This window comes from Halictus rubicundus, chromosome 8 (assembly GCF_050948215.1).
Source record: "Halictus rubicundus isolate RS-2024b chromosome 8, iyHalRubi1_principal, whole genome shotgun sequence".
NCBI classification, from domain to species: domain Eukaryota; kingdom Metazoa; phylum Arthropoda; class Insecta; order Hymenoptera; family Halictidae; genus Halictus; species Halictus rubicundus.
This window is the reverse complement of record NC_135156.1, coordinates 5,613,818-5,641,525: the sequence shown is the minus strand read 5'-3', so window position 1 is coordinate 5,641,525 and position 27,708 is coordinate 5,613,818. Positions and strand designations below refer to the sequence as shown.

The 27,708-nt window shown below is 34.8% G+C and overlaps 1 protein-coding gene across 1 annotated transcript in view; it reads left to right on the top strand.

Moving 5' to 3' along the window:
* The window catches only part of Nachralpha4 (nicotinic acetylcholine receptor alpha4), a 192,867-nt gene that overhangs the window by 126,137 nt on the left and 39,022 nt on the right, over positions 1-27,708 (top strand). The window contains exons 6-7 of the mRNA XM_076792275.1: positions 22,478-22,593; positions 25,501-25,669. Coding sequence (XP_076648390.1) covers positions 22,478-22,593; positions 25,501-25,669 — 285 coding nt within the window. The remainder of the gene's footprint in view (positions 1-22,477; positions 22,594-25,500; positions 25,670-27,708) is intronic.

Genomic DNA, 27,708 nt, shown 5'->3' with positions numbered 1-27,708 from the left:
TTTCTAAGAATTTAGGATGAAATAAACAACAGAATGCGTGGAAATTATTTGAATACAGTTGTTCATGCTGTCCATAACATAGCATGTTAGCACTTAATTTTCAATGGTCAGATAAACCGTGAAATATTTGTGGTTCGAATGAGTATAACCGTCACTGGGTTACTATATTATCATCGGTAACTTGTTTTTGGCTATTTCAATTCATGAAAATTCAGTTCATGAGCAACTAACGTTTCAAAGAAGGTTAACTAGAAATTTCGTTTCTGTGAAGTTGTTTAACACTTGATTAAATATTACCCGATCAATCAGATGATGTCTTTGTACGGACGTGGACACAATCTAGCGATAGAATCGAGTGGAAAGTGGACAAGGCAGCTCGAAACAAGTGAGCAAGCAAAGACCGTTCGATACAGCAACATTTACTTTACCCTCTAAACACAATAACACGCTTATGGGATTTAATGCAAAGTGCATGGCCGACGACGCGCGACGCGCCGCGCCGTGTTGATTCCATTAACGGTAGGGTCACTTCCGCAAAAACTCGCGGAAACTATATCTCAATAAATGCTTTCAATTTTATTTCAGTTCGCACACACTGTGCAAGAATCTATTAGATTATCCATTTTGATCTCTTTTCATCTATTGGATTATCTATTCCGATAGAAGGTTTTCTAGAATGCTAACAAATAAACTGGAAACTTGTGCATTTTTAGAGGAGGAATCGAATGTTGCGACAGTCTCTACGAAGCTCCATTTAATTAATAGGTTAAAAGAAAGAAGCTCTGGTTTATTAGTATTTTTGCTAATCATTTTTCTATTCTATTCTTTTCTATTATATAGTAGAATAAAAATTTATAGGAAATGACTGTAACGATGATTTCACGTACTCAGCGACGCGAATATCGGCTTTTTTTAAAATCAACTCGTGATCAATGAAATAACTCAAAACTTTTATAGTGAATTTTACAGTATCGTTGAAGCACAGAGATCCGTAAGAGAGAAACGATAAACGTGTAGAATAAGGGCTGCGCGGGACAAGTTTTCTGTTGCACGATGCGAAGATCCCCTTTAAGAGGCCCTTAGGGGAAAGTATAGTGTAGTTGCGGCTTTAACGTCACAACGGCGAGGCGCTGACTTGTTGAGTGGCTTGTGTCAACGTGACCGGGTCATAAAACGAGCCGATATTCGCGAGGCCTACACGCGACTACGATGACACACCACGCAGCCCTTCGCTATATGGAAATATGAAAACGCCTGCATATTGCACATATAAGTCTCTGCTTATCCACTAGGAACACCTATTAATTAAAAACTAACAAATGCAATTACTTCTAGTAGATCAATTTATTAAAACTACTGTGACGGACGAAACAAAGTTTAAAGTTGGTATTTCGATAAACGAGCATTAGTAACTATAGCACTGAATGGTTTTTTTAAATGTTAGTAACATACATTTAATCGGGGGCAATCCCCACCACACTATGCGACATGAAACTTCTTTTTAGATGAGCATACAAACAATTATTTTGGGAAGCACTAAAACATATGTGAAATCATGGAATCAGGAAGCGGGTCGCTTGGATTCTAAAAGTTAGAACAAATAGTTTATCACATGATGTGACAAAGAAATTTCGAGAAAATTGCGATCTGTCGAAATTATGAAGGGAATACTAAAGGTTGCTCTTTACAAATTTTTTACACGGACTTGTATTAGAAATTTAAAAAATTGCTTTTTCTAGATATGTGTTAATTCACTAGGTATAACGCCAGTACATTTGAAACGAAACAATAAAGAAATATCGAACTTTTCGATATTACAGACAATGTTGGAATAACTTCATCCCATATGAGAAATATTTAACTTTCAAATGTTTACAGACGTTCCTCTGGAAACTGACGATTATCACCGAAGCCCTTCTCGCAACGAACAGAGCAGTTCCTATCAAACCAATTGTCACGAGGGCCACGAATTAATTTGTAAACTTAATAATTTCGTGAGGTAGGCTCTATAGTTATAATGTCTTCTTCTTATTATTATAATAAAAATGGTGGAACGAATGATTGTTCAGTAATCACACCGACAATGAGATGATGAGAGAACAGCTTCCATGATCGCGAGTGTCAACACAAAAAGGGCCGACGTCATTCGCGATGTCACGGGTCGATGGCCTCAGGGATGAGGAATTGCGTTGTGTGCGTTGCAACAAGTGGGCCAATCAAACCGATCATCTCAATAGTTGACCCACCGTTAGAGCCATCAAACATTACCTGGACATGTATACCAAGAGTTAGAAGAGAGGGGGGTAGAGACGGAGAGGGAAAGAGAAGGAGAAAGCGAATCGATGTGAACGCAGTTCACATAGTAAATATGTAGGCGTTTAATCATCGTCCACGAACAAATTTCATTTTCTAGAAAAATAATTTTAACGTAACTGAAACCTGGCAAAATTATTAACCCTTCATGGGCTAACGTGTTCAACAAAATGATCTAACTAAATTATACTTTCATAGGTAGTTGTACCAACCTATTCAGAACAGTTGAGAAATAATACAATTATTCTTACGTACCATGTGATCTACTAATTGGATCTTATCTTATTCCAATAGATTATCATACTATAATAGAATGTTGAAATCTTATTCTAATATTTGAATCGATATCTTATTCTAATTTATGGATTCCGCTTCAGTATTATGAAGACTCAGCATTTTTCACTCGAGTTTAATTTTTCGGTCAGCACTAAAAGGGTTCACCGGTAAGCTGTAGACTCGACCACACGTACACGCGCACACTGTCAAAAAACTGAGGGCGACGCTCCCAACAAGAGCGTTCTTTTTCTTGACCACGCTGCTGCGAATTTGCTCCAGCCAAGTGGTTAGCTCCAATTTCGATAAAACATACTTGTAACATAAAACTCTGTAAAACATTCGACTCGTATTATTTTTTAACAGCCAACATGCATGTTCCGGGAGTGAGAATATCTCTCAGCGTTGAGGTTAGAAGTTATATTAAAAAAATATAAGTCAAATCAAAATAGCTTATGACAGTCCTTGTTAACCTCGACAGCACTGTAAGACAATCTTTATTGCACAGCCGAACTGAACAGTACGAGAAGAGAGTTTTAATTGAAGACTTAAACTTTTTTCAAGTTACATAAATGTTTTCACATTCATAACAAAAATTCGGTCCATAGAAAGCTTATTAACACGTTCGTCGCCGCGTCACCCATATGTGGGTGACGGAATTATTTGTGCGGGTTTTAAAATGAATTTTTGCGTTGATATATTCATTGTACTAAACTTGATTAAAATCTGTAACATGCAAGAAAGTTGGAGGATTACTCAGTATCATACATTTAATTTTTTGCAATTTTTATGTCATTAAATAACTTACTTTGATACTATGGAATTTTGGGGGTTTCTAGTATGGCGTTCAAAGTGTTAAACGTGCGATATTAGCGAAAATTGCCACCTTTTAATTCCTCTTTCTCTTTCAATCGCTATCCTTTTCCACGTTCGGCACACGTTACACAGATACTACTGTAGTATAGTCGCGGAGTGTAATTCGATTACTTCGATTAGAAACCGGAGCAGAAGAAAGTGCTAGTCGGGTCAGCAGATGGTCACAGAGAGGAGGTGTGTAGGTAATAGTACACATTGAATCGTACAATTTCCGTTTGACTGGTCAAAGATTTGTGACGTATCCAGGCCTTTGTCAATTGTTATGCCCTTGGAGGTTTGACCGAGAGTTTCGTCGACCGTCAGTAACGTACTGTGGACCCGCCGCTGTTAAAACAGGTTTAACACGTAAGCATCTCTTCTTCTACGTGCCTGCCGGTAAATTTTCTGGCAATGACTGTTGGCGACCGCACGCTGGAGAGCCAACCCGTCGGATGAATCTTTAAAGCGCACTGGTTCCATTTACGGCAAAAAGTTCGAGGAAGAGTAAAACCGTAACAGCAAAGCGAATGCAATGATACTCCTTTAGACTTGCTCCAATATAAATTTCTCAAACAAAGTGACTGTTACGTACGGAGTGTATATATTTCTTCCTTTCCGTCTTGTAATCTTGTTTCGGAGGACGGAAAATCGCCTCCGTCGACCCTCTTTGCTGATAAGAACAGAATGGATATGCTCCAACTTGATGCATTTCGCGGAAAAGTGTCGTTCGGCGAAGACACCACTGAAGGCTCGAAAAAGAACTTTTCATTTGGCTCCTATGTTTCGCAATAGAAGAAATATAGGATGTTATAATACATTACGTTGGTGATGTATAATACATTTCGCGCAACTCGGGAAATTGTATTATATTATACCTGGAGAGGACCATCGCGCCGCGCCGAAACTTGTTTGTAGCATTTGACTATAGTAGAGGCGATCGTCTGCCGGTCTCTCTAAGCAAACGTCAACTAACTGAAGTTTCGTATCCCATAATTCTAGAACGTCCTCTGCTGTTGCGGTTATCTTCATCTTCCTTATTTGCGAACCTCGAACCTGATTTCGAGCTATCCGGCATTCACGATCTTCTTGCTCTCAAGTTTCGTCTGTTGCGTGAATTTCGTGAGACGTTTTCGCAGAAATCGTCGCTGCGACGAAGCCTGGTTTGCCTCTTTTGTTTGGCAAATATCAAATCTTTCGACACCTGAACGGGAACCGTAAACGTATCTGCAATATACCGTGGCCGCTCGATAAGTATTAGATAGCTCTCCCATGAAATGCCCAATTTTAGAATGCAAATTTTTAAAGCCTTTCGATCAAGAAATACTATTACAGTCTAGGTTTATTATAGATCACTTCGGGCTATAAAGCTGAAGCTTGAAGTCCTATTTTCCAATTTAATTTATATGTCTAATTTTAGATCAATTTTATTTCGGTCTTTGGACGTTAAACTTTCAAATAAAAAATACGGATTTACGACAAACATTTAAAGTGTCTATTTATTAGGGGGGCCCATAAGTAATCAGTTATTTTGAAATCTAAAACAAACTTTGTTGTAAATTCAAGTTTTTATTTCTTAATTTCTTAATCAAGGACAGTTTGCATCTTTCCTGCAAATTTTCAATCCCCCTCTTATAGAAATCCAGGGTTCGTGAAGCAAAATATGACTCAAGGTGCCTCCTTAGATTTTCTACGAAAATGAAAAAGTATGCAATGACGAATACGATCCTCGGAAGGTACGGGCGCCGCCATTTTATTACTGGCTTGTACAAAAAAAATTATACTTTTTACAATATTTTGAACACAGGCTGCTTTACCGAAAACCGTAAAAGAATACGTGTTTCCTCTTCAACGATCGGTACAGAACTAAATGCAAAACAAATTCTTTGCAAATAATTGATTACTTATGGGTACCCCTAATATTGTAATCAATTATTTAGGACTTAATTATCTATTTATTAAAATCTTAACTGCCTATAATCACAGATTTTCAATCCTATACTATTTCAAATAATATGATTGTTGTAGAGTATAATAAATTAGGCAAATAGTTGAAATAACTAACGTGCAAAAGTGATAAATTCGGGTTGAAAAAGAACAACAGCCGATTGACCAGTTCATTGCATACGAACAAACCGTTCGATAAAAGTTGCACGGGTGAATCGAAATAAGAACTGCGGGGTCCAAATGCATTCATCGGAATGAAACGGAAGCCACTTGTCTTCCGACAAAGGTACTTTTCTCTAGTTCCGATTATGTATACAACAGTGAATGACAGAGCTCGCTGGATGAATAAAGCGAGTTTATTAATTCGCTCGAAAGAAAAATGGTGGAATATCGACCGAGTAGAATTACCAAGGCAAATAACGTAACACGGATTATACATACATACATAATGAAGCTAAGGGTCCGAAGCTCACAGTCTACGAGCGAGCGAGCTTTTCCTACCAGAATTCCCTACAACCTCAGTCCTAGACGCCACCCCACCAGGTGCTTACGATCTAATCTGATTCGTGCACGTGGACTTGTGCACAACGGGTCGTTGACCTATACAATTAGAAGACCTATAGCAACATTTGGTAAATATTCACCAAAACAGTGGCTGTATCGATTTTGCAATATGTTGTCAAGGTCATTCCGCTGAGCAGCGTTCTGAAGGTTCTACTTCTTTATGAAAAGCTTATGAACCAAAACATTTTTTCAAAACAGTTTATTCAACACTAAACCTACTGAAAGCAGCTAGTCAAATGAAGAAATAAAGTAAATCGTAAAAATTTAAATTTAGATATTGAAGCGTAAGCTCTTGTTCGACTGTTGAAGTTTAAAATGGCGAAGTCCCATTTACCACTGTCACACCCATTATTCGTTTCGTGTAATTTGTCAGATGCCTATTCCAAGGATAAGAAACTGTTGACTAATGACGCAGGACCAGTAAACCTTTCTTCTTTTTCATTTCTTGCTACTAAATCAGTGAAAAAATTAAATTCAAATGTACAGAACTAGATCACTATTTTATTAAGATTATTATTATATCCTCCTTTTCTTCTAAGCACAGAAAAGTTTTGCAACTAAATAATGTGGCATTTTATAGTCCCATTTATAATCAATTTTATAGAAAAGTACAAGAAGCGATTATTTCATTGAATAGTGTTTTATGTAACATATACGTGAAAGGCATACTCTTGCAGACGTTCTTTTACGCGCAACAGTATCTGTAACTGTAAATTGTGATCAAAAGCGTAAAATCCATTTACGAGGAGAATTCTCGAAAAGTCGTTATCGGTTTTCCCTCCGTAGCCTGTTCCTATCAGTTTTACTCTTAGTTTCAACGTCGAACGACAAATTGCATTCGATGGGTCGATCGAGTTTCGAAAATTGTGTATTCCGAAAGGAAGAATAACATGGCGAAGATGCTTATCTTATTAGCAGCACAATCTTCGAAATCTATTATCGTTATAAGCTTGATATGTCAACGTTTATTGACAATTTCACTATATATATATTTGATAATATAATTATAGACACTTTATACGGTACATTTGTATTTTACACGTTTTGTCTTAAGTATACAATATGATTTTAATGGTCTCTTTCATTTTTGATTATTTGCTTCATAAAATACAAAATACACAAAAGCAAAGTATGTAAAAGTTAGAACTTGGATAAATAACTTTTATTTAGGTATAGAAGTTTTATCCGACCCTTTCTTTATTTTGGTATGTTGGTAGATTTTACTATTGGATTGTGTTTTCTTATATTTTATTTTTGTGATATCACATCAAAAATCTTGGACAGCACTATCTTAGATGTCTCGATTTTTACATTCTTCCATTTTTAGAGATCGGTCGACAAGTGACACTTCGGGCAACCACACTTTGTCCGTTGAGACTTCAAAGTGATCCGGCACAAAGTGTCCGTATGTCAACTACCAATGCCATATAAACATTTCTTTACTTTTAGTGATATTTTTATCACACGTTTACCAAAGCTCTTCGAGTATTCCTGATGAAAATGAACAGTTACGCGATGTAAACTTCTTAAAGTAAACAATTTATTTTTATGATTAATCCTAAAAGAACGGGCGTCAATTGTACAGAATGCTGAAGGGATTTTTCGAATCTCGCAATTAAAAAGACAAACATTTTATAGCCTTGACTTTCTTCTCGTTTATATGTGAATACATTATACATACACATTTGAACAGTGAAATAAAATTGACTTTGGTTCTTTCTATAGGAAATATTAATTAGAAATTGTTCATAAATGTTTTTTTACTGTTATGGCAACTTTATTTTCTATTTGCTTCTTCTCTATTTTCTATTTATTTCTATTTATGAAAAACGAAATAATGATAAACGTGCTACGTTGTTGACCTTGCGTACGTTGTACTCGCAGTTTTCCGTTGCAACATCGCTGTTGTCAACTTTATCATATTAAGCAAGTTTGCAAAGTGTCTATTTATGTATGAAGAACAGGACATGCATCGTCGCACGAAGAGGAAGTAACCTGTCGGAAATAGCACTGGCAGAGGCTGCAGATCGAGATAAATCGAGCTAATGAATTCCACGTCGAAATAGCATTGTCCGATCGGACAGAACTATCGACCGACCTACTTACTTTTACTCTTTGTTATGGAAGATTCACAAATGTTCAGTGTCTAATAATAATTATCAAATTTAATACTGAAAGTGTAGATCGGACTTGTGCCGGTTGCCAAGTACATCGGACAAAAATAAATTGAAATAGGAAATTAAAATGTTCAAGTATTATGTAGAGGGAAAATGAAAATGAAACAAAATTTTATCAAAAGTAACGTGTTCTACAGAAAAAGTCGAATCTGATTTTCAAGAAAATTTCAAAAATAATAAATTTCCTTGAAGAACTCATTGCGACCACACTCTACCGAATAGAAAAGTATTGCTTGTAAAATTCTGTCAGCTTTGTGTGTTATAATATTCCTGCAGGATTCTTTCCCTTAAATTTCTTCAATTTCTGTTTCTCACAGCTTTCACTTTTTCATACTTCTATTTCACAGTCATTTATCTTCCCGAGCGTAGTCAAGCTTTCGTTCGAGTTTTCTCCGACATTTTCTTAAATTTTTCCCGGTACTGGTCATGACAGAAAGTGTTCGATCAAAATCGTGAACGTGAAAGTTGATGGAATTATTCATGCATGCGGTCAAAGCGGAAATAATGTTATACGTACATATATTAAAGAAACGAAGTAGAAGCGTTGTCGATATTCGTAAAAGATACCGACGATGTAATAAATGATCTTCTAACAAATGCAAAATAATGATGTGCGAAAATTATGAAGGATTGCCAAGCGTTTGGATGAAATATTGAAACAATTAATATTTTGGATCAGAAAGATATCGCTAAATGTCTCTTCAGCATTTGGAAACGATTAAAGTCCCATTGCATGAAAATTTTATTCAGAATTATTTATAAAATTCTGCTTAATTAATTTCTTATAAAAACTCAATTGAATACTCTGCATACAATTTGTAAATATTTTCAATTAACACTAAACTTACCACGGTCAAATGCTCGATTCTTTATTTTAAAATTATTGAAACTATAAAAATGCATTCATGAAAAGTGACAATTTCTTTATTTAAGTATCTACTATAAATCATAAAGAAACAAAATTAATTCCATGTTGCCATTTTTATAAGGCAATGTTTCATTTACCAATTACAGGTATTTGGTGCGTTTAATGCCAAAGTAAACTGTTATAACAACATTCTGTTTATACGTAAAAATCATTGTAGCGGTATTATATGTCACAGAAATTCAATTTGTTCGATCAAATGCTTTTTGCGAAAAGTTTTTGCTAAACGTACTTTTTTCTCGATGCCGTTTCCTGTTCTCTAGTTTTCTAGTTTTCTAGTTTCTCTACTTTTCCAGTTTGCCTTGCCTAGGTTTCGCTCGTCTAGTTAACCACTGCACACATTTGCGGATCAGGTCCTCATAAACCCTCGCGCGCGCACCTCTAGATTTATTGCTTCGCCACTTTCGCCGAGTTTTGCCGCGTTCTCGCCAGTTCTTCGTATGCTACCTATCTTTCTCGTTTTTCATTTCAGCCTTTCATCTGTTTCTCCTTCTGATGCTCACACAGCCCTTACGACAGTTCATTCATCAGTAGGTATTCAGTCTAAAAATCTCTGAGGTATTCCCCACATATTATACGGGGTATCCCTGTTAAATATTACTTTTAATGAACCGGGGTAGTCACGTGACTTTTTATTTAATAATTTCCATTCACAGCCTTCAGACATAGACTTAAGATCCGTCTTGGTCTTGATCCGACGGGTCTTGAGTCTGTGACTAAACTTGTCACATTTTTTTCTCTGTATTATCGATATTATGAATTCTGACGCCAGAAACGTGCTTCAAGTTTTCGCCTTTATTTCGCAACAGAATCAAGACAAATTATAGCTCAATTTGTAGCTGGAGATATTTTCTAGTGCGCGCTGCTCTCGATTTCATCCAGAAAACTCATCCAATGGCATAAAAATGCTTGGATTCCACGGCATGCACATCGTCAATTTTTGGCCTACTTCGAACGCTTATATTACCAAATATCTGCATAATCTCGGCAGCTCCTGACCAGCGCGCACTAGATTGAATCTTCCTCTTGCGAATGAGCCCTTTACCAGCGACGAAATATTCTTATTTAAGGACGTAAACTTGAAACACGTGAAACCATTCTTTGACGGTAATGTAGTCACTCTACCTTATCGCGAATCTACGGAGACCGGCCCCTTAATACATTGTCTTGTACTAATTTTTATTAGGTAATTTTTATTTAACACATCGTATTATTTATAAATGATCATGTTCGCTTAACTTTGCTGTTAAATATCGGACATTTCATATGCAACAACCTAGTCGTTTTGAGAGATAAATTTTGTTTATTTTACCAAGGGTATGGCAGCTGCATTAAAATATTTTCAATGAAATAGGAAAGACATTTCCACCTCAGTAGCCGTACCAGTTAGATTCGGCGAGTAGGGAGCCGAGAACGTCACGCTAAGAAAGTCACACTCCCCAAGAGGTATACTCTCGTGGTGGGGTAATCTGTGAGTGAGGCGCTGTCACGAATGTCGTTGCTGTGCGAGCCCTACTCAACCAGATACCCTCCCACACCCTTTGTAAACCTAACTCACACAATACCACTGTCTCCACGCGTTTATGGTTTTGGCTCTTCACGGAGCTCACGAGCCTCAAATGCAGCTCCTATTCGCTGAGACCGTACTTGGGCATGTCTGAAATATGTACAGCATTGAAAAATATCCGTAGTGTATAGGGTGTTCAAGGCACGCAGTAATGCCTCAATAGTCGTTCACAATGCAAATCGATTAACCGCTATTCCAGTTTTTTGACATTTTACTATCAAAGCACTTGACTAATACTTAACATTTTATATTTAGAATAAATGTTCTTAATACCACCGAATATACTATTTCATCAATTTTCACTTTTTATTTATTCATTTTTTTGTCATAAATATATTTGTGTTTGAGATAAATTCAAAATTGCACACATTCTCTGAATGATACATAAAGAAATAATTTTTAACAACAACAAGTTATCAAATACTATTGCGACCGTGTATTAATTGTAAAGAGTTCGAAGCGTAACAGTAATCAACCATTATCAAAATAGAAATAAGGATGAGTAAAAATTGGAAACGCTTTGATAAACATGTTGTATTCTGAATTAACAAGGTAGTGCCTTCAAAGAATTCAAGAATCGAGTTCATATACTTAAAAAGTTAAAAGGTGGAGGGAGATTCAAAAGATTTACCGAAAAAGTTGGAACGAGATTCAAAAGACTTGCCGAAAAAGTTGGTAGGTGATTCAAAAGATTTGCCGAAAAAGTTGGCAGGAGATTCGAAAGATTTACCGAACGAGGACGAAAACATGCTGAATCGGAATCAGGGGACTGAATGCGATAATATAGACCGGCCCTCGAATAAAAACAAAAACGAAACTCCTCTGCAAGAGGGGGGCTTCTTCGGAAAATATTCAAATTACCATTTTTGTAAGGACGAATATAGTAGAAGCAAAATTGTGCCTAAAAATAGAAGCGACGTGGGCGAATTCGATTCTGTGCGGACAGAAAATTATTCGTGAAAGGGGATATGACACGGTCGAAGCTCTTGAGACTAGCCTATGCATACATTGCAACAGAGATTACAATGGAAGATATCCTTACACGTGAAAACATGGTAGTGTACGCGATACGTTCGATATGGTAGTATGCTGACAAAACGAGAGGTTGGAATAGTCGCGGATAGATTTTCTTTGGTACTCCTGTTTCTGTAGCGAGACTCGAATCCACTCCATTGTTGTTGATCTTGCTCGCTAGGCTTTGAACGACTGTGGAGCAAATGAACGTTGTCATTGCCTATGTACATAAATTTCTTCAGGAGGAGGTTTACAGGGGGAATACTGAATTATTAAGAGGGTATCTCAATGCGCCTGTAGCCTTCCCAAATTCACGAACAGTTGCAAATCCCTTCGCGATTGTTCGCAACTTCTGCGACAATTTCTCTTTGTATCGGAGCTGCAGCAAACGCTTAAACGTGAAAGTGAAATTAGTTGTTGATAATAAGAAAAACGAATTCTCTTAATACATTATTGTTCGCATCTCGCGAGAAGAGATGCACGTTAAAAATCGTGCTAGACAAATAAGAGGATCAGGAGATACAAATTTTTCAATGTTATTTTGTGAACTACAAAACTGGAAAAATTCCTTTACATTAACAATTTCATCATACTCGAAAAAAACTGAAATCTCGATAAGCGAACGAAATCCGGAGTCGACTTATTACTTGAGCCGTTTGTTTTAAAAGTGGCCTAAGTCCATTTGCCAATTACTTTTTGTTGCCCGTAATTACGTGTAGAACTTCAAGTTAGCTGTCATAAACAACATTTGCGGTTAAGTATATTCAGAGTATATACGATAATTTTGGACACATAAGTTTTCGCAGTTAGTTCAGTAATTAAAACCATCACTTTGAAAGTGGCCTAAGCCCAATCCATTATTGATAATGTCCTTCGGACTCTATTTTTAAAAGGGTAAAGAAATCTAACGGAGAAACAATAAATTGGTTAAAAATATATACTGGATGCGTTTTTTGGGAGATGAACCATATAAAATTTTCTATAAGATATCAATGGATGAGAATTCAAAGTTTAAAATCCTGGATTTATTACCACGTCGTGGTAGACCAAGAAAGTTCGAAAATATTGTATTGACACCACTTTATAAAAATATAAGACGAATTACAACAGCGAAATACAAGGACATACATACTACCGGAGCACTTTGTTATGTAATTTATGTAGTTAGAAAATGTCCTGAACTGCATAAATTGTGTTTCTGAAGTGTTGTAAAGATATATAAAGTGAATTGAGTATTGTTTTTTCAATTTGAAGCATTTTAAATTATGTCGAATGGACTTGGGCTCTTCCAAATTTTATAACTAATCTGGTTTTTAACTTTGGAAGTGGCTTAACTCCAGTTTTGGTAAGAAAACACATATTATTCACTTAATAATTGCTATTATTTGAATAGGAACTGTAAACTTAACTCTTTTTGATACACTTAACCAGCATGACACATTGGTATCCTATACGTATATTTTTAATTTTATTGAAACACAAACACTTAAATATCTCAATTGAAGTATAAGTGGAGTTAGGCCAGCTTCAAAATAAACGGCTCACTTATTCTTGATCAAATTTGTCGAACATTATCCGCAATGAATTATTCCCCCGGTTAGATGTATGCGTGCAGGCGGCACCCGAGAAATCTGTCCTGGTTCCGTTGCCAGAACACGGTATCGGAAACCGCGAAAGTTGGCTGACTTTCGCAAACGGTGCAAGATTCATCGCGGTGTAAATTTTGCTTTCGTACCTAAGTCAAACCGAAATTAATCGCCGCTCCTTTCTGCCAGGAACCGCAAATGCACGTTCCGTTAACGTGTACCTAATAAGCCTCTGGAGACCACTCAACAGGTACATCGTTTCACGAGCCAGCCGCATCAGAGGCTTGCTTTTGGTAAATCAGCTGAATGACGACGTCTTGCGCGTCTAAATACACTCTACCCTCGACGCTTCGTATTTAACGGTTATGAATCCCTCGTTAATTATGTCGGCACCTGCCTAAGTCTCCAGAAATTATTTAATACGCTGGGCGGAGCACTCGAAATTATTATTTCGAATTGTCCCAGTCTCTCTCGGTGTGCATATCGAAATTATTTTAACGCTTTACTTACCGGCAATTCACTAATAGCCTTTTCAAAATCAAAGATCCAGGGATGAGAATTTCTCGATAAATTGTTCAAAAACGAAAGCAGCTCCATCGATAATACATCCAATTTTTTAGAACTAGTATAATGAAACCACTTCTGAAATTATTATTTAAAAGAAAGATATTGAGGTTCTTTTACAAGCAAGCTTGTTAGACATTAAAAAGCCCATTACTAATAAGTTTCTGGCTTAAGTAAATTGTTAACTCTGGGCTCAAAGTACGAAGTTATCTCATGTTTAAAAATCAAGATTCTATACGAACTTATCTGCTTCGTTTAATAAAACATCTATTTCTGTGGAATCATTATGATAAGATTTCTAGCCGCTGAATTTTTAAAATTATATTTTACCAAAGAACTACTTGAAATTGTAAGCAGGTAAAACAAATAATTATACGTATTAACGAGAAACTAGATTGCAAGAGGAAATTGAAAATTCAATTGGACAAACATGACATGAATCGAGATGAGTATGAGTACAGCGGCGTTGGCAAATATTCAAGAATATTGGTCAACAAATGATATCAGTCGAATTTCCTTTTTTTTTTCGATACATTTACCAACGATAGGTTAACCCAATTTTTTGAATGCTTCATTTGATATCTATTTCTGCAGATTGCAGAAAGACTAAATTTTAATTCTAGCAAATGTGTAGAGAACATTAGAAAAATCGAAATTACTCGTATTTTCGTCCATTTTGAACGCATCCAATAAAATGAAAATGCAAGCAAAAATTCGTTTGCACAATAATAATTCGTTTGTGGTATAACACTATACGGTAGGAATCCTATTAATACAATTTTCAATCATTGTGTTGAACCAAACGAATGTTTAAAATGCTTTTCTTATATAACAATTCTAAACAAAATTTTTAGATTATGTCCACGATTAAAATTGCTATGAATAATATTGTATGACTTTTATGAGCACTCGTGTGGCAGTGTCAACGTGTTAGCAAATAGTAATCGATAATGTCTGAAATAGTTAACCACAGAAAATCAACTGCACGAATCAATAAGAAGTAAAAGAATTTGATATATCGACGTTCTCAACGAAGGTTCATTTTTAACGAATCAATTGTTCACAGAGGGGTAGTTCACAATGGCAGCAAATATCCCAGTATTTAAACAGTTCTCAGTGGTGGGTGGCAGTATTGTCGTGCAAACACAAACGTTTAAACGTTCCGATATCATGTTCGAGAATGTCGGTTTATTATTGGCACACGATTCTGCGTAATCTTGGACTGTTTGACATCGAAGGGAACAACAACGCGTTGTCGGCTTTGGACAAGCTAGAATCGAACATTTGCGAGATCATGCAGCTCGCGCTACGCGTTTCGGGAATCAATAACTATACGCGGCTCGTGAAACATGACAATTGCGACGAACAACAAAACCGAACAATTGCTAACGTAAATACTAAATTAATGAACGAATAAAAATCGAAAAAAAAAATTAAAAATTAAAATTATTTAAAAAATGTCAAAGAATTTATTTACGATAACCTCAATGAAATATTTTCGCTCAATATAAATTTCGATATTCGGCGTACGTTGAGGATGAAACGCCAAAATCACAGACCCAGTGATTTATGAATCGTGTGGGTTACGTGGCTTCTTTCGTGGTGGTTAGCTGCATCAATCACTCATGCTTTCAAAATAGTTTCCACTGCTCCCTTTATTTGGAATCATCTTTATTTCTCGGCAATGCATTTCCATATTGTTGGTCCATTCTCTGCAATTTATACAATCACGAAAAATAAAAAACAAAGCCAAATACGTATACGATCGCTTAAAAATGCTCCCGTTATTTTCAAACGAAAAGCTTTTCATCCAATCTCGTCTATTTTTATGCACTGCATTAAAGCTTTAATCTCCATTTCGAAATGCGTATTTCACCTGTTAGGTCACAGAGCAAGGAATAAGAGATTAAAAGGAGTCGCAATTTTCACAGTGATGTACTCAAACATTTGTGCACACAATTTAAAATAAAATTTTATAAAATTTATTATTATTTACAATTTGATAAATTTATATAAATTTATTATTGCAAAAAACACACAAAGCACCAGTTTTTCTTAGAGTCGTACAAACCAAAATAAAAGACTTATTTCCTTTGAAAATTGATTTAAACATCGGCTTTTTCACGTACATTCGCTTAACAGAAGGACAGGAAAATGCGAAAATGCTTCGGAAACATTCGGAAGTAGCGGAAGAAAACAATCGCCGTGATTTCCAGGCACCGAAAGGAACATTTGGCAAAGTTACCAGGCTCCAAGAGTGCTTTTTCCGCGGATGAGAGTGCTTTTCGAATCCTATCGTGAAATCTATGAAGAGAATATATATTCGGAATATTTCTACTGTTCTCTCGCCTTTCTCGTATTGATTCGATGTAAGATTCTCCATTTTATTTCTCGCCGTAAATCTGTTTCGTGTAGATTTAAAATCTGAATAAAACTCTCGGCTGCCAAATTCCAGATTCAAATAAGATTAGTACCAAAGACACGGCATGGGAACATAAAAACAAACCATAGGCAGATACGGGAAGTATACGCAATGAGTTTTATTTACGAAAGTATCAATAGCTTCATGATTTATTGCATTTTATTTAGAATTAAATTTCAAAAACGAAAACGCAATCATATTTATTGGTTTAGTTTAAATTTTATTTTATTTTATGATACGTACACATTTTCGTAACTTTCCTACAAGCAAATGAAAGTAAGGCGTTGAAACAATTATTATTTACTACTTACAATATTAGTTTATGCGATATGTCGGTGTTAAAAAATATTGATTTACAATATTAAACGAATAACATTGGATTCAAAGTGAAATGCAAAATATAGAAACAGGGATATGCAGATGACGAAAGCGAACATATATAAAAAGAAGCATAAGAAAATGGAAACATAGCATTCAAAGATTCGATAAAAAAGTGATGGTTCAATAAAAATCGAACTACAAAGTTTATCGATGAAACAGAAACGTATAAGACCGCTATATAACGGGAAAACTAGAACAGAACAGGAAAACATAATGGATCAATGACGTGGGCAGACTCTAGCCACGAAAATTCAAAAGATATTGTAAATAGAAGAAAAACTAACAAACGCGTAACCGTGATGAACATGCGTAGGATACAGTTTTATTGCTATTGTAAGGCCAAACCTACCACTACCAGTTAAAATGGTCGAATCCAGGTTTTCTTATTGTACAATTATTGAATTTATAAAGATGCTTTTGAATAAATATGTACCAGTTACTTTTACGGCTCGGTATGTTCGATGTTAAAAGATCGTAAAAGACGTGGAAAAGTAAAATAGAAATCCGGAAACAATAGAAAAATTCAAACGATGTTCTGAGGAAAATGGAAGTGTAAATATGTATATTTCCTCTTAAATAGGGAAACAGAGAGAAGGAGGAAGTTCTGTCATACACGGAAAAAAATGAAGTCGCATAACGTGGATAAGATAACACTGCTATAGGCAAAGCAACGAATATGTCGAGAAAACAAGAGACAAATATGAAATGTGGAAAAATAAAAACTGAGTGGACATTTTCATTCTTCCTTATGGTGTAAATGAGTCAACAAAATTAAAAAGAAATTGAGAAGAAAAATTGAAGTGTGTAATTAAGAATAATAATGGTTTATTTAAAGCTGGGAAGGTAACAACGAAAAGTTTGGAAAGTATAACAAAGAAAAGCACGAAATGATAAACTGGTAATTGGGGTTGACTTTAATGCGAAAGCTGAAGTGGAAGGCTCTATATCACCGGGGAAAGAAGAAAGAGGAAAAAGGCACATTGAAGAAAGACAAAAGATAAGATTAAAAGCTCACAAGTATGAATAGTTTTAGACATGCCAGAGGAGAATGGATAGGACATTCTACATGAAAATTAAGCAGAAGATGAAGAAGGTGAGTTCATGTATCTTGGAAATAAGGGAAATTCAGTAATTGACTGTGCAATATCTGAACCACAGCTAAGAAAGAAGGTTAAAAAATTCACAACAAAAGACGGAGCACGTACAGACCAATTAACCATGGTGGTAGTAATAAATACAGTTGTCAGATTGTACTCTTCAACAATTTAAAGATCTAGAAAGAAAACATCAAAGGAGAAAAGAGGAAGAAATAGAAAAAGGATAATTTCGAGAAAAGAGAAATGAAGCAAATGATGGGACACTTTCAGATTATTAATTGGCCCAAGGAAAAACTCAAGCCCAGCGAACAAAAATTGGAGAAGGCATATAATAAGATAAGAAATGTATTGACGGAAAAGGAATATGTCAGGTACAATAAAGAAAGTATCGTACAAATTAATATGCGAAAAGATGAAAAAAGAAAGTGAAAATTGAAAAAAAGTGAAAAAAAACAGAAACGAAGAGATTATTTTTTAAACCGATAAGAACAGGAAGATTTAGGATTAAAATATTTTAAGAGAAGCATTATTTTCCATAACTGTTATAAAGAATCTAAAGTCAGCCCATGGATTCTGATTAGCATGTCCTAATGTGTCTTCTTACGTCGTTTCTGCATTGGTTGCATAAAATCAATAACGCATTAATCATGTATTCATTTATGAATTTCAAACCATCGTATAGCATGTGATCAGATGCTATTTCACTATAATTGAAACGAATAATTATCATATCGATTGCATCTGAATTCAGTTTTGAACAGACGTAATTGTGATTTAAATCAGCATATGTATTATTTCCATTTATTATATACTTATAAGATTATTAATACAACATTATTGAATTTATATTAGCATATACTCTACGGTGTGTCTTATAACCGGCGATACAAATCAGAAAGATGCAATTTTGCACGAAGAAATAAATCTATAATATACAATTTAATTATATGGAAACAGTCTATCAGCTAATTTAATAGGAAACAGAATTTATCAACAGATGGGAATTGTTTCAGGTAGCAATACTGTGCATCAGAATAAGGTACAAAATCAATAATAAAATTGTGGTGGAAGATTTGTTTCCAAATCTTTTAATTGGAATTATAATCTCTCTGAACTATAGCAAAACAGAGATTGTTATATGTTATAATTCGTCTTATTGATCTGAAAAGGTTCCAGAATCTTACATCTGGCCACAAGTACTATCTCTGAGATAAAATCTGTCTTCTATGCAGCACGTCACTCTCCTTACTCGTGTTACTCGTTTTATCGTGACTACCCGTGCTGATTTTAGCAGATTTCTATAATTTAGATAGAGATCTTCTACCGGTTTAATATTCGGAAAACAAATTCTCTTAATGTTCAACTTATTATAAAATCTTAAATTAATTAAGGAATAAAATGAAATTTTATTCTACATTCCTGACCTAGTTTTGAATATGGAATTCGTTTCTGTTATCTATGTACTATAGGTTACCATAGATTACCATCTCTACTCGATAAATGTCCTAAATATGTAGCGTATAATCGGCCCAGAACTATCCCCACTACCACGGGCTACACTTTTCTACGTTCGGCATTGGTTAAAAGAATAGTATCTTCTAGCCGATAATTGTCCCTGGGCAGACCCGTGTTTTCGACAATTATCGAGTAGACACTGTATTATATTTCTATTTATGATCAACTTAACTTGGAAGGAAGCCTAAATCTTCCATATTTACACTTTCCGTGCAAATGAAATGCTGAAGAGATATAAGTCAGCATTTTTGGAAATCAATCTACATGTTGACTTGTTAACTCGACAGGAATCAGCAGATATTATACTTTTCAGAACTAATGAGGGTGGGACAATATCGCTTATACTACACACCACATACACACAGTATACATGACTACACATCACACATATTTATTCGTAACGTCCGGAGTAAACCACAGCGTCATCGCGTGTATTTAATTATTGAACGCCGATAGCTCAGCAGTTGCATCAGAAATTCTAATTGTATATTTGCGCTAGTTGTGCGACGTTCTTGTGTATTATCGTTGCTTCAGAATTATTCTCTGTCGATACTTTTGTATGTATGGAAGTTTTGCTTGTGTGCACTGTTCACGTGCATACAAATATTGTTTCTGAATGTGCAACGTTGAAGAGATTAAACAGTTAGCGAATACCAATACCGTGCAAAAGATTGTTAAGAAGGATTCAATACTCAATTTTGAATAGCTACACAAGTTTATAGAATTTTAATGCGCAGCATTGAACTTTATTTGCGAAACGAATCAGTGCGCTCGCGTCTGTCTTTCAAAAAATAAATTTTCGAAATTAACAAACTCGAATTTGACAATTCGTGGTTGAATATTAAAAGTAGAAATTACGTGTTTAAAATAGTAATAACATTAAATTGTTTTATTGTGTCTATCAAATACATATTTTCAATGCTAAAACAAATTTAATTATACGCGCATAATGATTAAATCAAATCAGATTGTGTTATGTAGGTTACAAATTTCATAATCGTTTAATATGTACGGAAACCGAAATTAGAATTTCATTAAGTTAATGTGTATTGAATTTTGGGTCATGGATTTAGTTACTATTATTTCTATATATTTTCCATATATTTATATGGAGGTATGCTAATAGCTATACTAATTCTTTACGTTTCTTCACTGTGAAACACACTTTATGTGATGGGGCGTATTAAAATTTTTCTTGTTTCTATTGTTAAGCAAAGGAAATTAATTACTTGTCCCATCACTTTGTCATTTTTCTGCCACAGTTAATATTCATTTTATCACTGACATAACGCATGCACGGACATTTAAAATCTCTTATAAAGAATGAACAATGGCTGCACACTTTAAATGCATAGGACAGCCGACGTGTTAAAATAAAATTCTACTAAAAAGCTATTACGATTTTCATTATTTCGAACGAAAGACAATGATTTAGGTGTTCATAAAATAGAGTATTAATGCTTCGTATTATACGAATTTGGTATTATCCTTTAGTAGCAGTTGTAGTTACTAGTTCAATAAGAAATATACAGTATTCATCATGTAATAACATATTAAAAGATTATAGTATGGAACGCAATCGTAAATAAATATTATAAAATAATTAGTCGATGGAATCGCGAATATCACATCATTTCCTTAAATTGATTCCTCCCATAGAAATTATTAATGTTATTCATCATAAATATTCAGTTGTGTTTTAACGCAGTAATTGTTACTACATATCAAGTTATTGTCTAACCGTGTATTGCGCAAAGTTAAGGCATAGTAAATCTATGAATTTATAAAACATTGAAATAAATATTTTAAATAAAATTAACGCAGCAACAAAATTTACATTCTGATAAGTAAAATGATTTTCTCGATTGTTGCTCGATCTCTGTTAAGCAGAAATGATAGTTTACTTTCCACAGGAGAAAGAATGGAGAAAGAAGGAGAAAAAATACAAAAGATTGTTGCAATTATTTTGCACGGTATTGCGCATCCAAGTTACCGCTTACCTTCGAAGCATTCGCTTGAAATCGCTTAGAAAAAGCTCGCGCTAAACAGATTAAATCGAACGCTGAGAAACCATGGTAAATTGTCCATTGAATCATCATCGAGAATCCTTGGTTTTCATGACTGTGTGTCTGTACAATCGAAAGAGTCAGTTGCAATGTTAGAAAAAAAAAAGAAAAACCAAAAAAAAATGCAAATGAAAAAGCAAGAAAAACAACATATCGGGAGCACGTTGACGCAAATTGATTACTTGGCGAGACTTCTCCAATTTATTAGGATATCTGCTTAGCGATTAGTTTGATTTTTTCAGTGTCGAATTTGTTTGTTCGTCATGCTGCACAAATAGTTGAAAGCGAAAGGCATCTAGTTTGACGAGGATATTTTTATCGCTGATAGTTGACTCTAGATACTTACTTCCGTGGGAAAGAAGAGAGGACTCGTTTCTTTCTTCGTTTTCATCCGGACTATATTTTTTAGTGTTTTTTGCTCCCGTTGCGCTTGTTGCGAACACTAAGTGCATCACGAGACATGCACTATAAACTTTACGTTTCGGAATTTATTGTTCGTACTTAGCCCGTTATGAGAAACGTGCAGCCGGCAATCAAAAATTCTACTGCTTCTTCGTGCGTTTATTTGACGAAGAATATCGCAACCATTTTCGAACGCGCGTGCGATCTGAACATTTGATAATTAGTTATTACAGTTCGAAAAGGAAGGAAATCGTTAATCAGAAAACAAAAGCTAAAATTTTGTCAGATTATGAAGCAACTTTTGTCATCAACATTTGTCAAAATTATTCATTCCTACAAGTCAAGTTATACTCATGATTGTGCGCAATTGTGAAAAAAATATAGTTATATGATCTACACTTTATCTTGCATGTGATATACTTCGATAAATCCAGCTCCTGCATCAGTCGTTATTACACGTTCGTCGTTCTTCTTCCATGTTAATTATTGTAAAATAGTAAAGGAAAGTATAATGGCTGAAAAAAGATTTGCCCGAGTAATCTCTATATTGTGTATCAATATTCCGCAGGATGAACAGAAAACTATGAACTTGCAAGTGGGATTCTCTATAGAATTAGAATCTTTAATTATTGTAATTATTGAAAGAAGTACATAACACTAATTTGTTCAATGTACCAAGTAATCTGTGTATTACAATCGAGGCTGCACGTTTGTCTTTCAAAAGTAAATTAAGTGGGCATGAGAATTACTGATTTAGAAACAATATTACTGTAGAACGAGCCTAATTCGAAAGGTTTTTATGTTTCGCGTAGGTCGACCTAAGGCACATGGATGAGAAATCTGGAAGTAACGTGGTGGACGTCGGTGTCGACCTCTCCGAGTTCTACATGTCTGTAGAATGGGACATTTTAGAAGTGCCTGCTGTACGGTGAGTACCATTCTTTCATTTATCCACCGACAATTAGTTTGCTAAAGCTATATATGTATAGTTTATTCTTTATTCATATTATCATTATAATATGCGTATTCTTTCTTTTTTAACTCATTTGTCAACGCTCGTTGAAACTGAGGTAGAAAAACATTTTATTTTGCATAAATATCCGCTTGTAAGTTACACGACAAAAAACGTCTAATTTTTCACGCGATAGCAATGATTCTTTTTGACTGTTCGGCCATTGGAATTCCGAAAGAAATTTCACAGGATCGATAGTCGAGAAATTTAATCTGTTATAGACACCTTTCATGTTATTTGACAGAAATGCCCTCTGAAGACTGTCCTTTGAAAAAGGACAAAGGGGGAATTCCGATGTCACTTTACTGCTCTAACGTTTCGTCATGAAGACAAACGAAGATGACACTCTCATTCTTCACTTCAAAATTTCTTTGTCCTGTTCTGGTCTCTGTTCGTGTTGTAAATGCAACACGAATGTAGAGTAACGAAAATATTTTAACGCTATATAATTTCGCCATTGTCGGTCAGTGATTTTGTTCGTTACAATAATTCTTATACCTACCATTAACTCAAGTTAAAAATAATATAAACTTTATTCATATAGTTTAGAATAGTTATTGACGAATATATTTTATGTAATTATAATGTTCAATTTTAATGTCACGCAAACGTTATGTGTACAATACGAGGATCACCTAATAAGTATTATTGATTCCAATTTGTGTCAAAGTTGTGTTTTCAAAAGTATCCGAATAATATGACTTTAAAATGAGGCAGTATTTTCTTTGGATCATCTAATATACTAACTTTATACTAACGTTATGAATTATACAAATTAAGTAACCTTCATACTAATGTCACAAATCATATAAACAAAATTTATGTTATAGTTAACTAGACTTAATAACGCAATGCATTAAGCACAACAACTGAAAAAATTCTTTTAATATTAATAAAACTGCACAGCAGAGAATGGCGAAATGGTAGAATATACGATTGTTTTCATTAGTCATTGTACTTCATTGCGAGTTAGTCATAATCTCTTGTTGCATCACAATCGTTTATTCCGAGGTAGATTGCTCTGATTCGGTTTGATGACCGTACTAATACTTTTTATAGATAATTGTGCATGCGATTCAAGAGTAATTGTCAAAATATTGTCGAGGTTATACAACAATAAAGATAACACTATGAAACACGCAGCTGTAGTTGTGTGTAGTTTCGGGTGAGCCAATCATTTGAAAACAAAATGTTTTTGGGGTGAGCAATTTCTATACCCATAGCTAGATAGTGGAATTCGGACAAAAATTGTCAAGAATATAGACAAAGCAATTTTTTTCGTATTTGTGTCGAGAGAAATGGTTGTTACGCATTTATAAATCTTGTTTTAATTTTTCAATAGTAATGTTCGAGTTCTGCTCTATGAAGAATGACGTTCGACGCTTTCATTTAATATTTATAGTGAAAATATTCGCTTGTTCGAGATTTATGACGTACACCGTTTAGAAAAATATGCGTTTAGTTACTTTCATTTGTTTTTTTTTATGTTTGCAAAGAATGGAGCTTATAAAATGAACAATCGGAAAATCGGTTTTTTGAAGTTTCAACACTGCTGTAATATCTTAAACAATCTATTGTAACTTTGTACGTAAAAGTATGTAAATCTCGTAACAATAAGACAATTTTTTTCATTTGATTCTATGCATATTTTACAATAGAATTTCAATCATTTATTATTATAGGTTTCTTTATGCTAACTTCGTCTACAATGGTATTAAATAAGCCGTTCATTGCACAAATCGATTAACTCCATAAAACAAAAAGTTGAGAAATGCGATGAAATAATGTACATTGTTTTTTTAAATTCCCTTTATAATATAAATTCAAATAAATATTGTAGAATGCATAAATACAGATGTAGCTTTCATCTAACGGTATATAAAATTAATAAGAAAGAATAGCCAAAAAATAATCGTCAGTAATGTTACAATTTTTATGCGACTGGTGGAGTTAATCGATTTGGCAAGTGAAAAAAGTAATAAAGTTAAATTCAGTGTTTAAATTTTTAAATTTTTATTACAGGAAAAGTTAATTATTATATATTTTTATTAAAGATTTTCCGTAAAAATGAATATTAACAGTTCTGTTACAATATATTATTTGTGATTAATTCATCAGCAATATAAATGATGTATTGAAGAACCATCAGATGATTCACTGTTTTCCACATCCACATTGTTATTAGTCTCACTCATCTTGATTATAACGGTATAATATTTATTTCTTTAAAACCACTGACAAATTGAAATAATTGTAATGAGTAATGTTGAAAAGACTGAAAAAATATGTAGTCCGTGTAATATTGGTAAAGTATACAGTAGAAGTTAAAACATACCCAATTAAGCTTTATTCTTAATAATAATTAATTTGACTTTACAAGTACCTGATCCTGCGGCAATTAGACTGTAACTGACTAATTTATTTTACTTTAATTCTGATAAGACGGCACTAAAAAATTTACCGTTATCATTCAGCGCCTTTCTAGTGCATTTGAGTTGCATTATTGCAACGATTTACATTGGAGTACGGAGTTAATCAAAATTGCCTCTGAAATAAATAATTTATTACTCAATGGCCAAAAAAATTTTGTTGTTTAATGGTGTTAATCTTTATTAATCAGGAAAGTTATTATAAATATAAAAAGTTATGACTATACCAAGTGTTTTGACACTTAAATTTAAGATTTTTCAAAAAGTGGAGTTAATCGATTTGTGCAGTGAACGGCTCAAATATTGATTCAGTAAATTCAATATTTCCCTTCACTTTAATTCTGACTTGTTAGGAGGAAACTAATTTTAACGTCCATGCTTCCTCCTGTTCCAGAAACGAAAAATTTTACACCTGCTGCAATGAGCCGTACCTGGATATCACCTTTAATATAACGATGAGAAGAAAAACGCTTTTTTACACTGTGAACATTATTATTCCGTGTATGGGAATTTCCTTTCTTACGGTCCTGACGTTCTATCTACCCAGTGATAGCGGAGAAAAGGTAAGCGAAAGACGTTTTTACTAGAAATGCTTCGAAACCTTAATCCATAATAATCGAAAACTGTTTGATCTCATGACTCGTGTAGCGTCGACGACTCCGAATGGGATTGCCCCCTTGAAAACGTAGACGTATCCGTTTCTGATGCGACAGGAAAAAGTTGTCTCAACATATAGCCCGAGTAGGGAGCGTTTCGACCAAATGGGGGGAATGCTGTGTGAAAGAGTGGCGCATTAATTAAAACTCACTGCCCGTAAACGCACCTGTCTATCTTCCATCGACGTAAACGTCCAGAGAGATATGACCGGTTGCGGGGCTTGCTCCTTTAAACCGCAACGGCCGTTAATTAAAATCGCCAGCGAACGAGATTCACCGCAATACTATCAATCCCTTCATCTGACGTGGAAATGGTAAATGTCCGTAAACTCCCTCCACTGACTCGTAGATTGTTGATCCATAGAGAAGAATACTTTGAAACGTGACTAGAACTACCGATGGCAAGATTGTTCAGGTTGTTTGAGATTGCCAGTCGCTCGGCTACCTACCTTTCGGCAGGCGTAATTATTTCAGCTGTATGAACACACATGAGAGAAATTTATTTCGCGGTCGGCAGTTTCTGTGTTGAACGAAGCCAGCAAAGCGGAGAACGTGTCGCAATTTTAAATAGGAACGGAATAAAGGTGATTATTAGACTGTGGATTTTAACGCGAAATAAAAATTGTCGAAGTTAATCCCAAGAGACTTTTATTTCTTTCCTTAACACGTTCACGGACAGTAAAAATGTCAGTGAGCTGCAAAAATAGACAGGCAATTTTTCTTGAAACTAGTTGTACTATCCGAAATCTGATTAGACATAAACAATTATAATAAGTTAACTGTCATTAGTAGTGACAGTTGGCCATTACTTTGAAACGTATATTAATTACAAAAACTTAAGGTTGTATAAAATTAAATGAATAAAAATTGGCTTTAACATTTGAATGCTATAGCATTCATGTCATTTTGCATCACTATGAAAATTAATGCTATAGCATTCACGTCCGCGAACGTGTTAACTTATTAGCTGTGTAGCCTGATTTTAAAACTGTAGCACGAGTCTACGTTGTGCAGCAAAAATTTGTGAACGTGTTCAATTCCCTATACAATTGGTTACGTCATTCTTGTCTCAAAGCATTTTTTAATATATTATCGCATTTTCTACCGGCGATTATTCCGTAATTCGTTCAGGTGAAAATAGCTTAAAGTCTAATAGCTCAATCAACTAGTTGAATCGTAATACTTGTAGCATGCGCGCAATCTACTTAATTACGTAATTACGATCCAGATATTACGATGTTCGGTGACACGAAACATTCCTTCGACAAAGCTGAAACAACATCAGTAATTACTTGTTTTCTGGCTCGCGGTTCTTCCAGTTCTTGTTCGAGGAGCGAACCACCCCCAACGGATATAAATCCAATGGAGAAACTTTGAATTTATAGCAGTCGTTAATCATCGTAAGGAAAGTTATACCAGAGAACACTGTGTGTTTCCGCTCCATCACGAATGTGTAACGCGTGGGAATGTAAGTTTTGTTGGGTCAGTCTGTCATGCAGTCCCCTCGTTTCATCGAGATTTTTACACTTTCTTTACGAAACTGTGAACAAATTTGAAAAAACTGTGCTTAACTTTCGCTTCTCTTTCGTGAATTATACAGGGTGTTAACCCTCGAATGCACAGGTTAAAGGTATGCATTTTTTTGTTGTTGTTGAAATTTCTTCCAAAAACTAAGAGCAATTACCGTTACTATGTTGCATAAGACTCTTAGCAGGAGAGGAATTCATTGAAAAATTCGAATCAATTCATGGATCTCACCGACCCAATTCTTGCACTGAAGTGTTCACAAAATTCAAGGGTTTAGGTCTGAGTTTAAAGCAATTTACCAAGTGGAGTGAAAATATTTCGAATCGGCATACCGTTGGACAATCGATCAATTCTACTCGACATATCGACATGCTCTTCGATTTCGGGAACACCCGCTATAGACCTAGTTATAACACGAA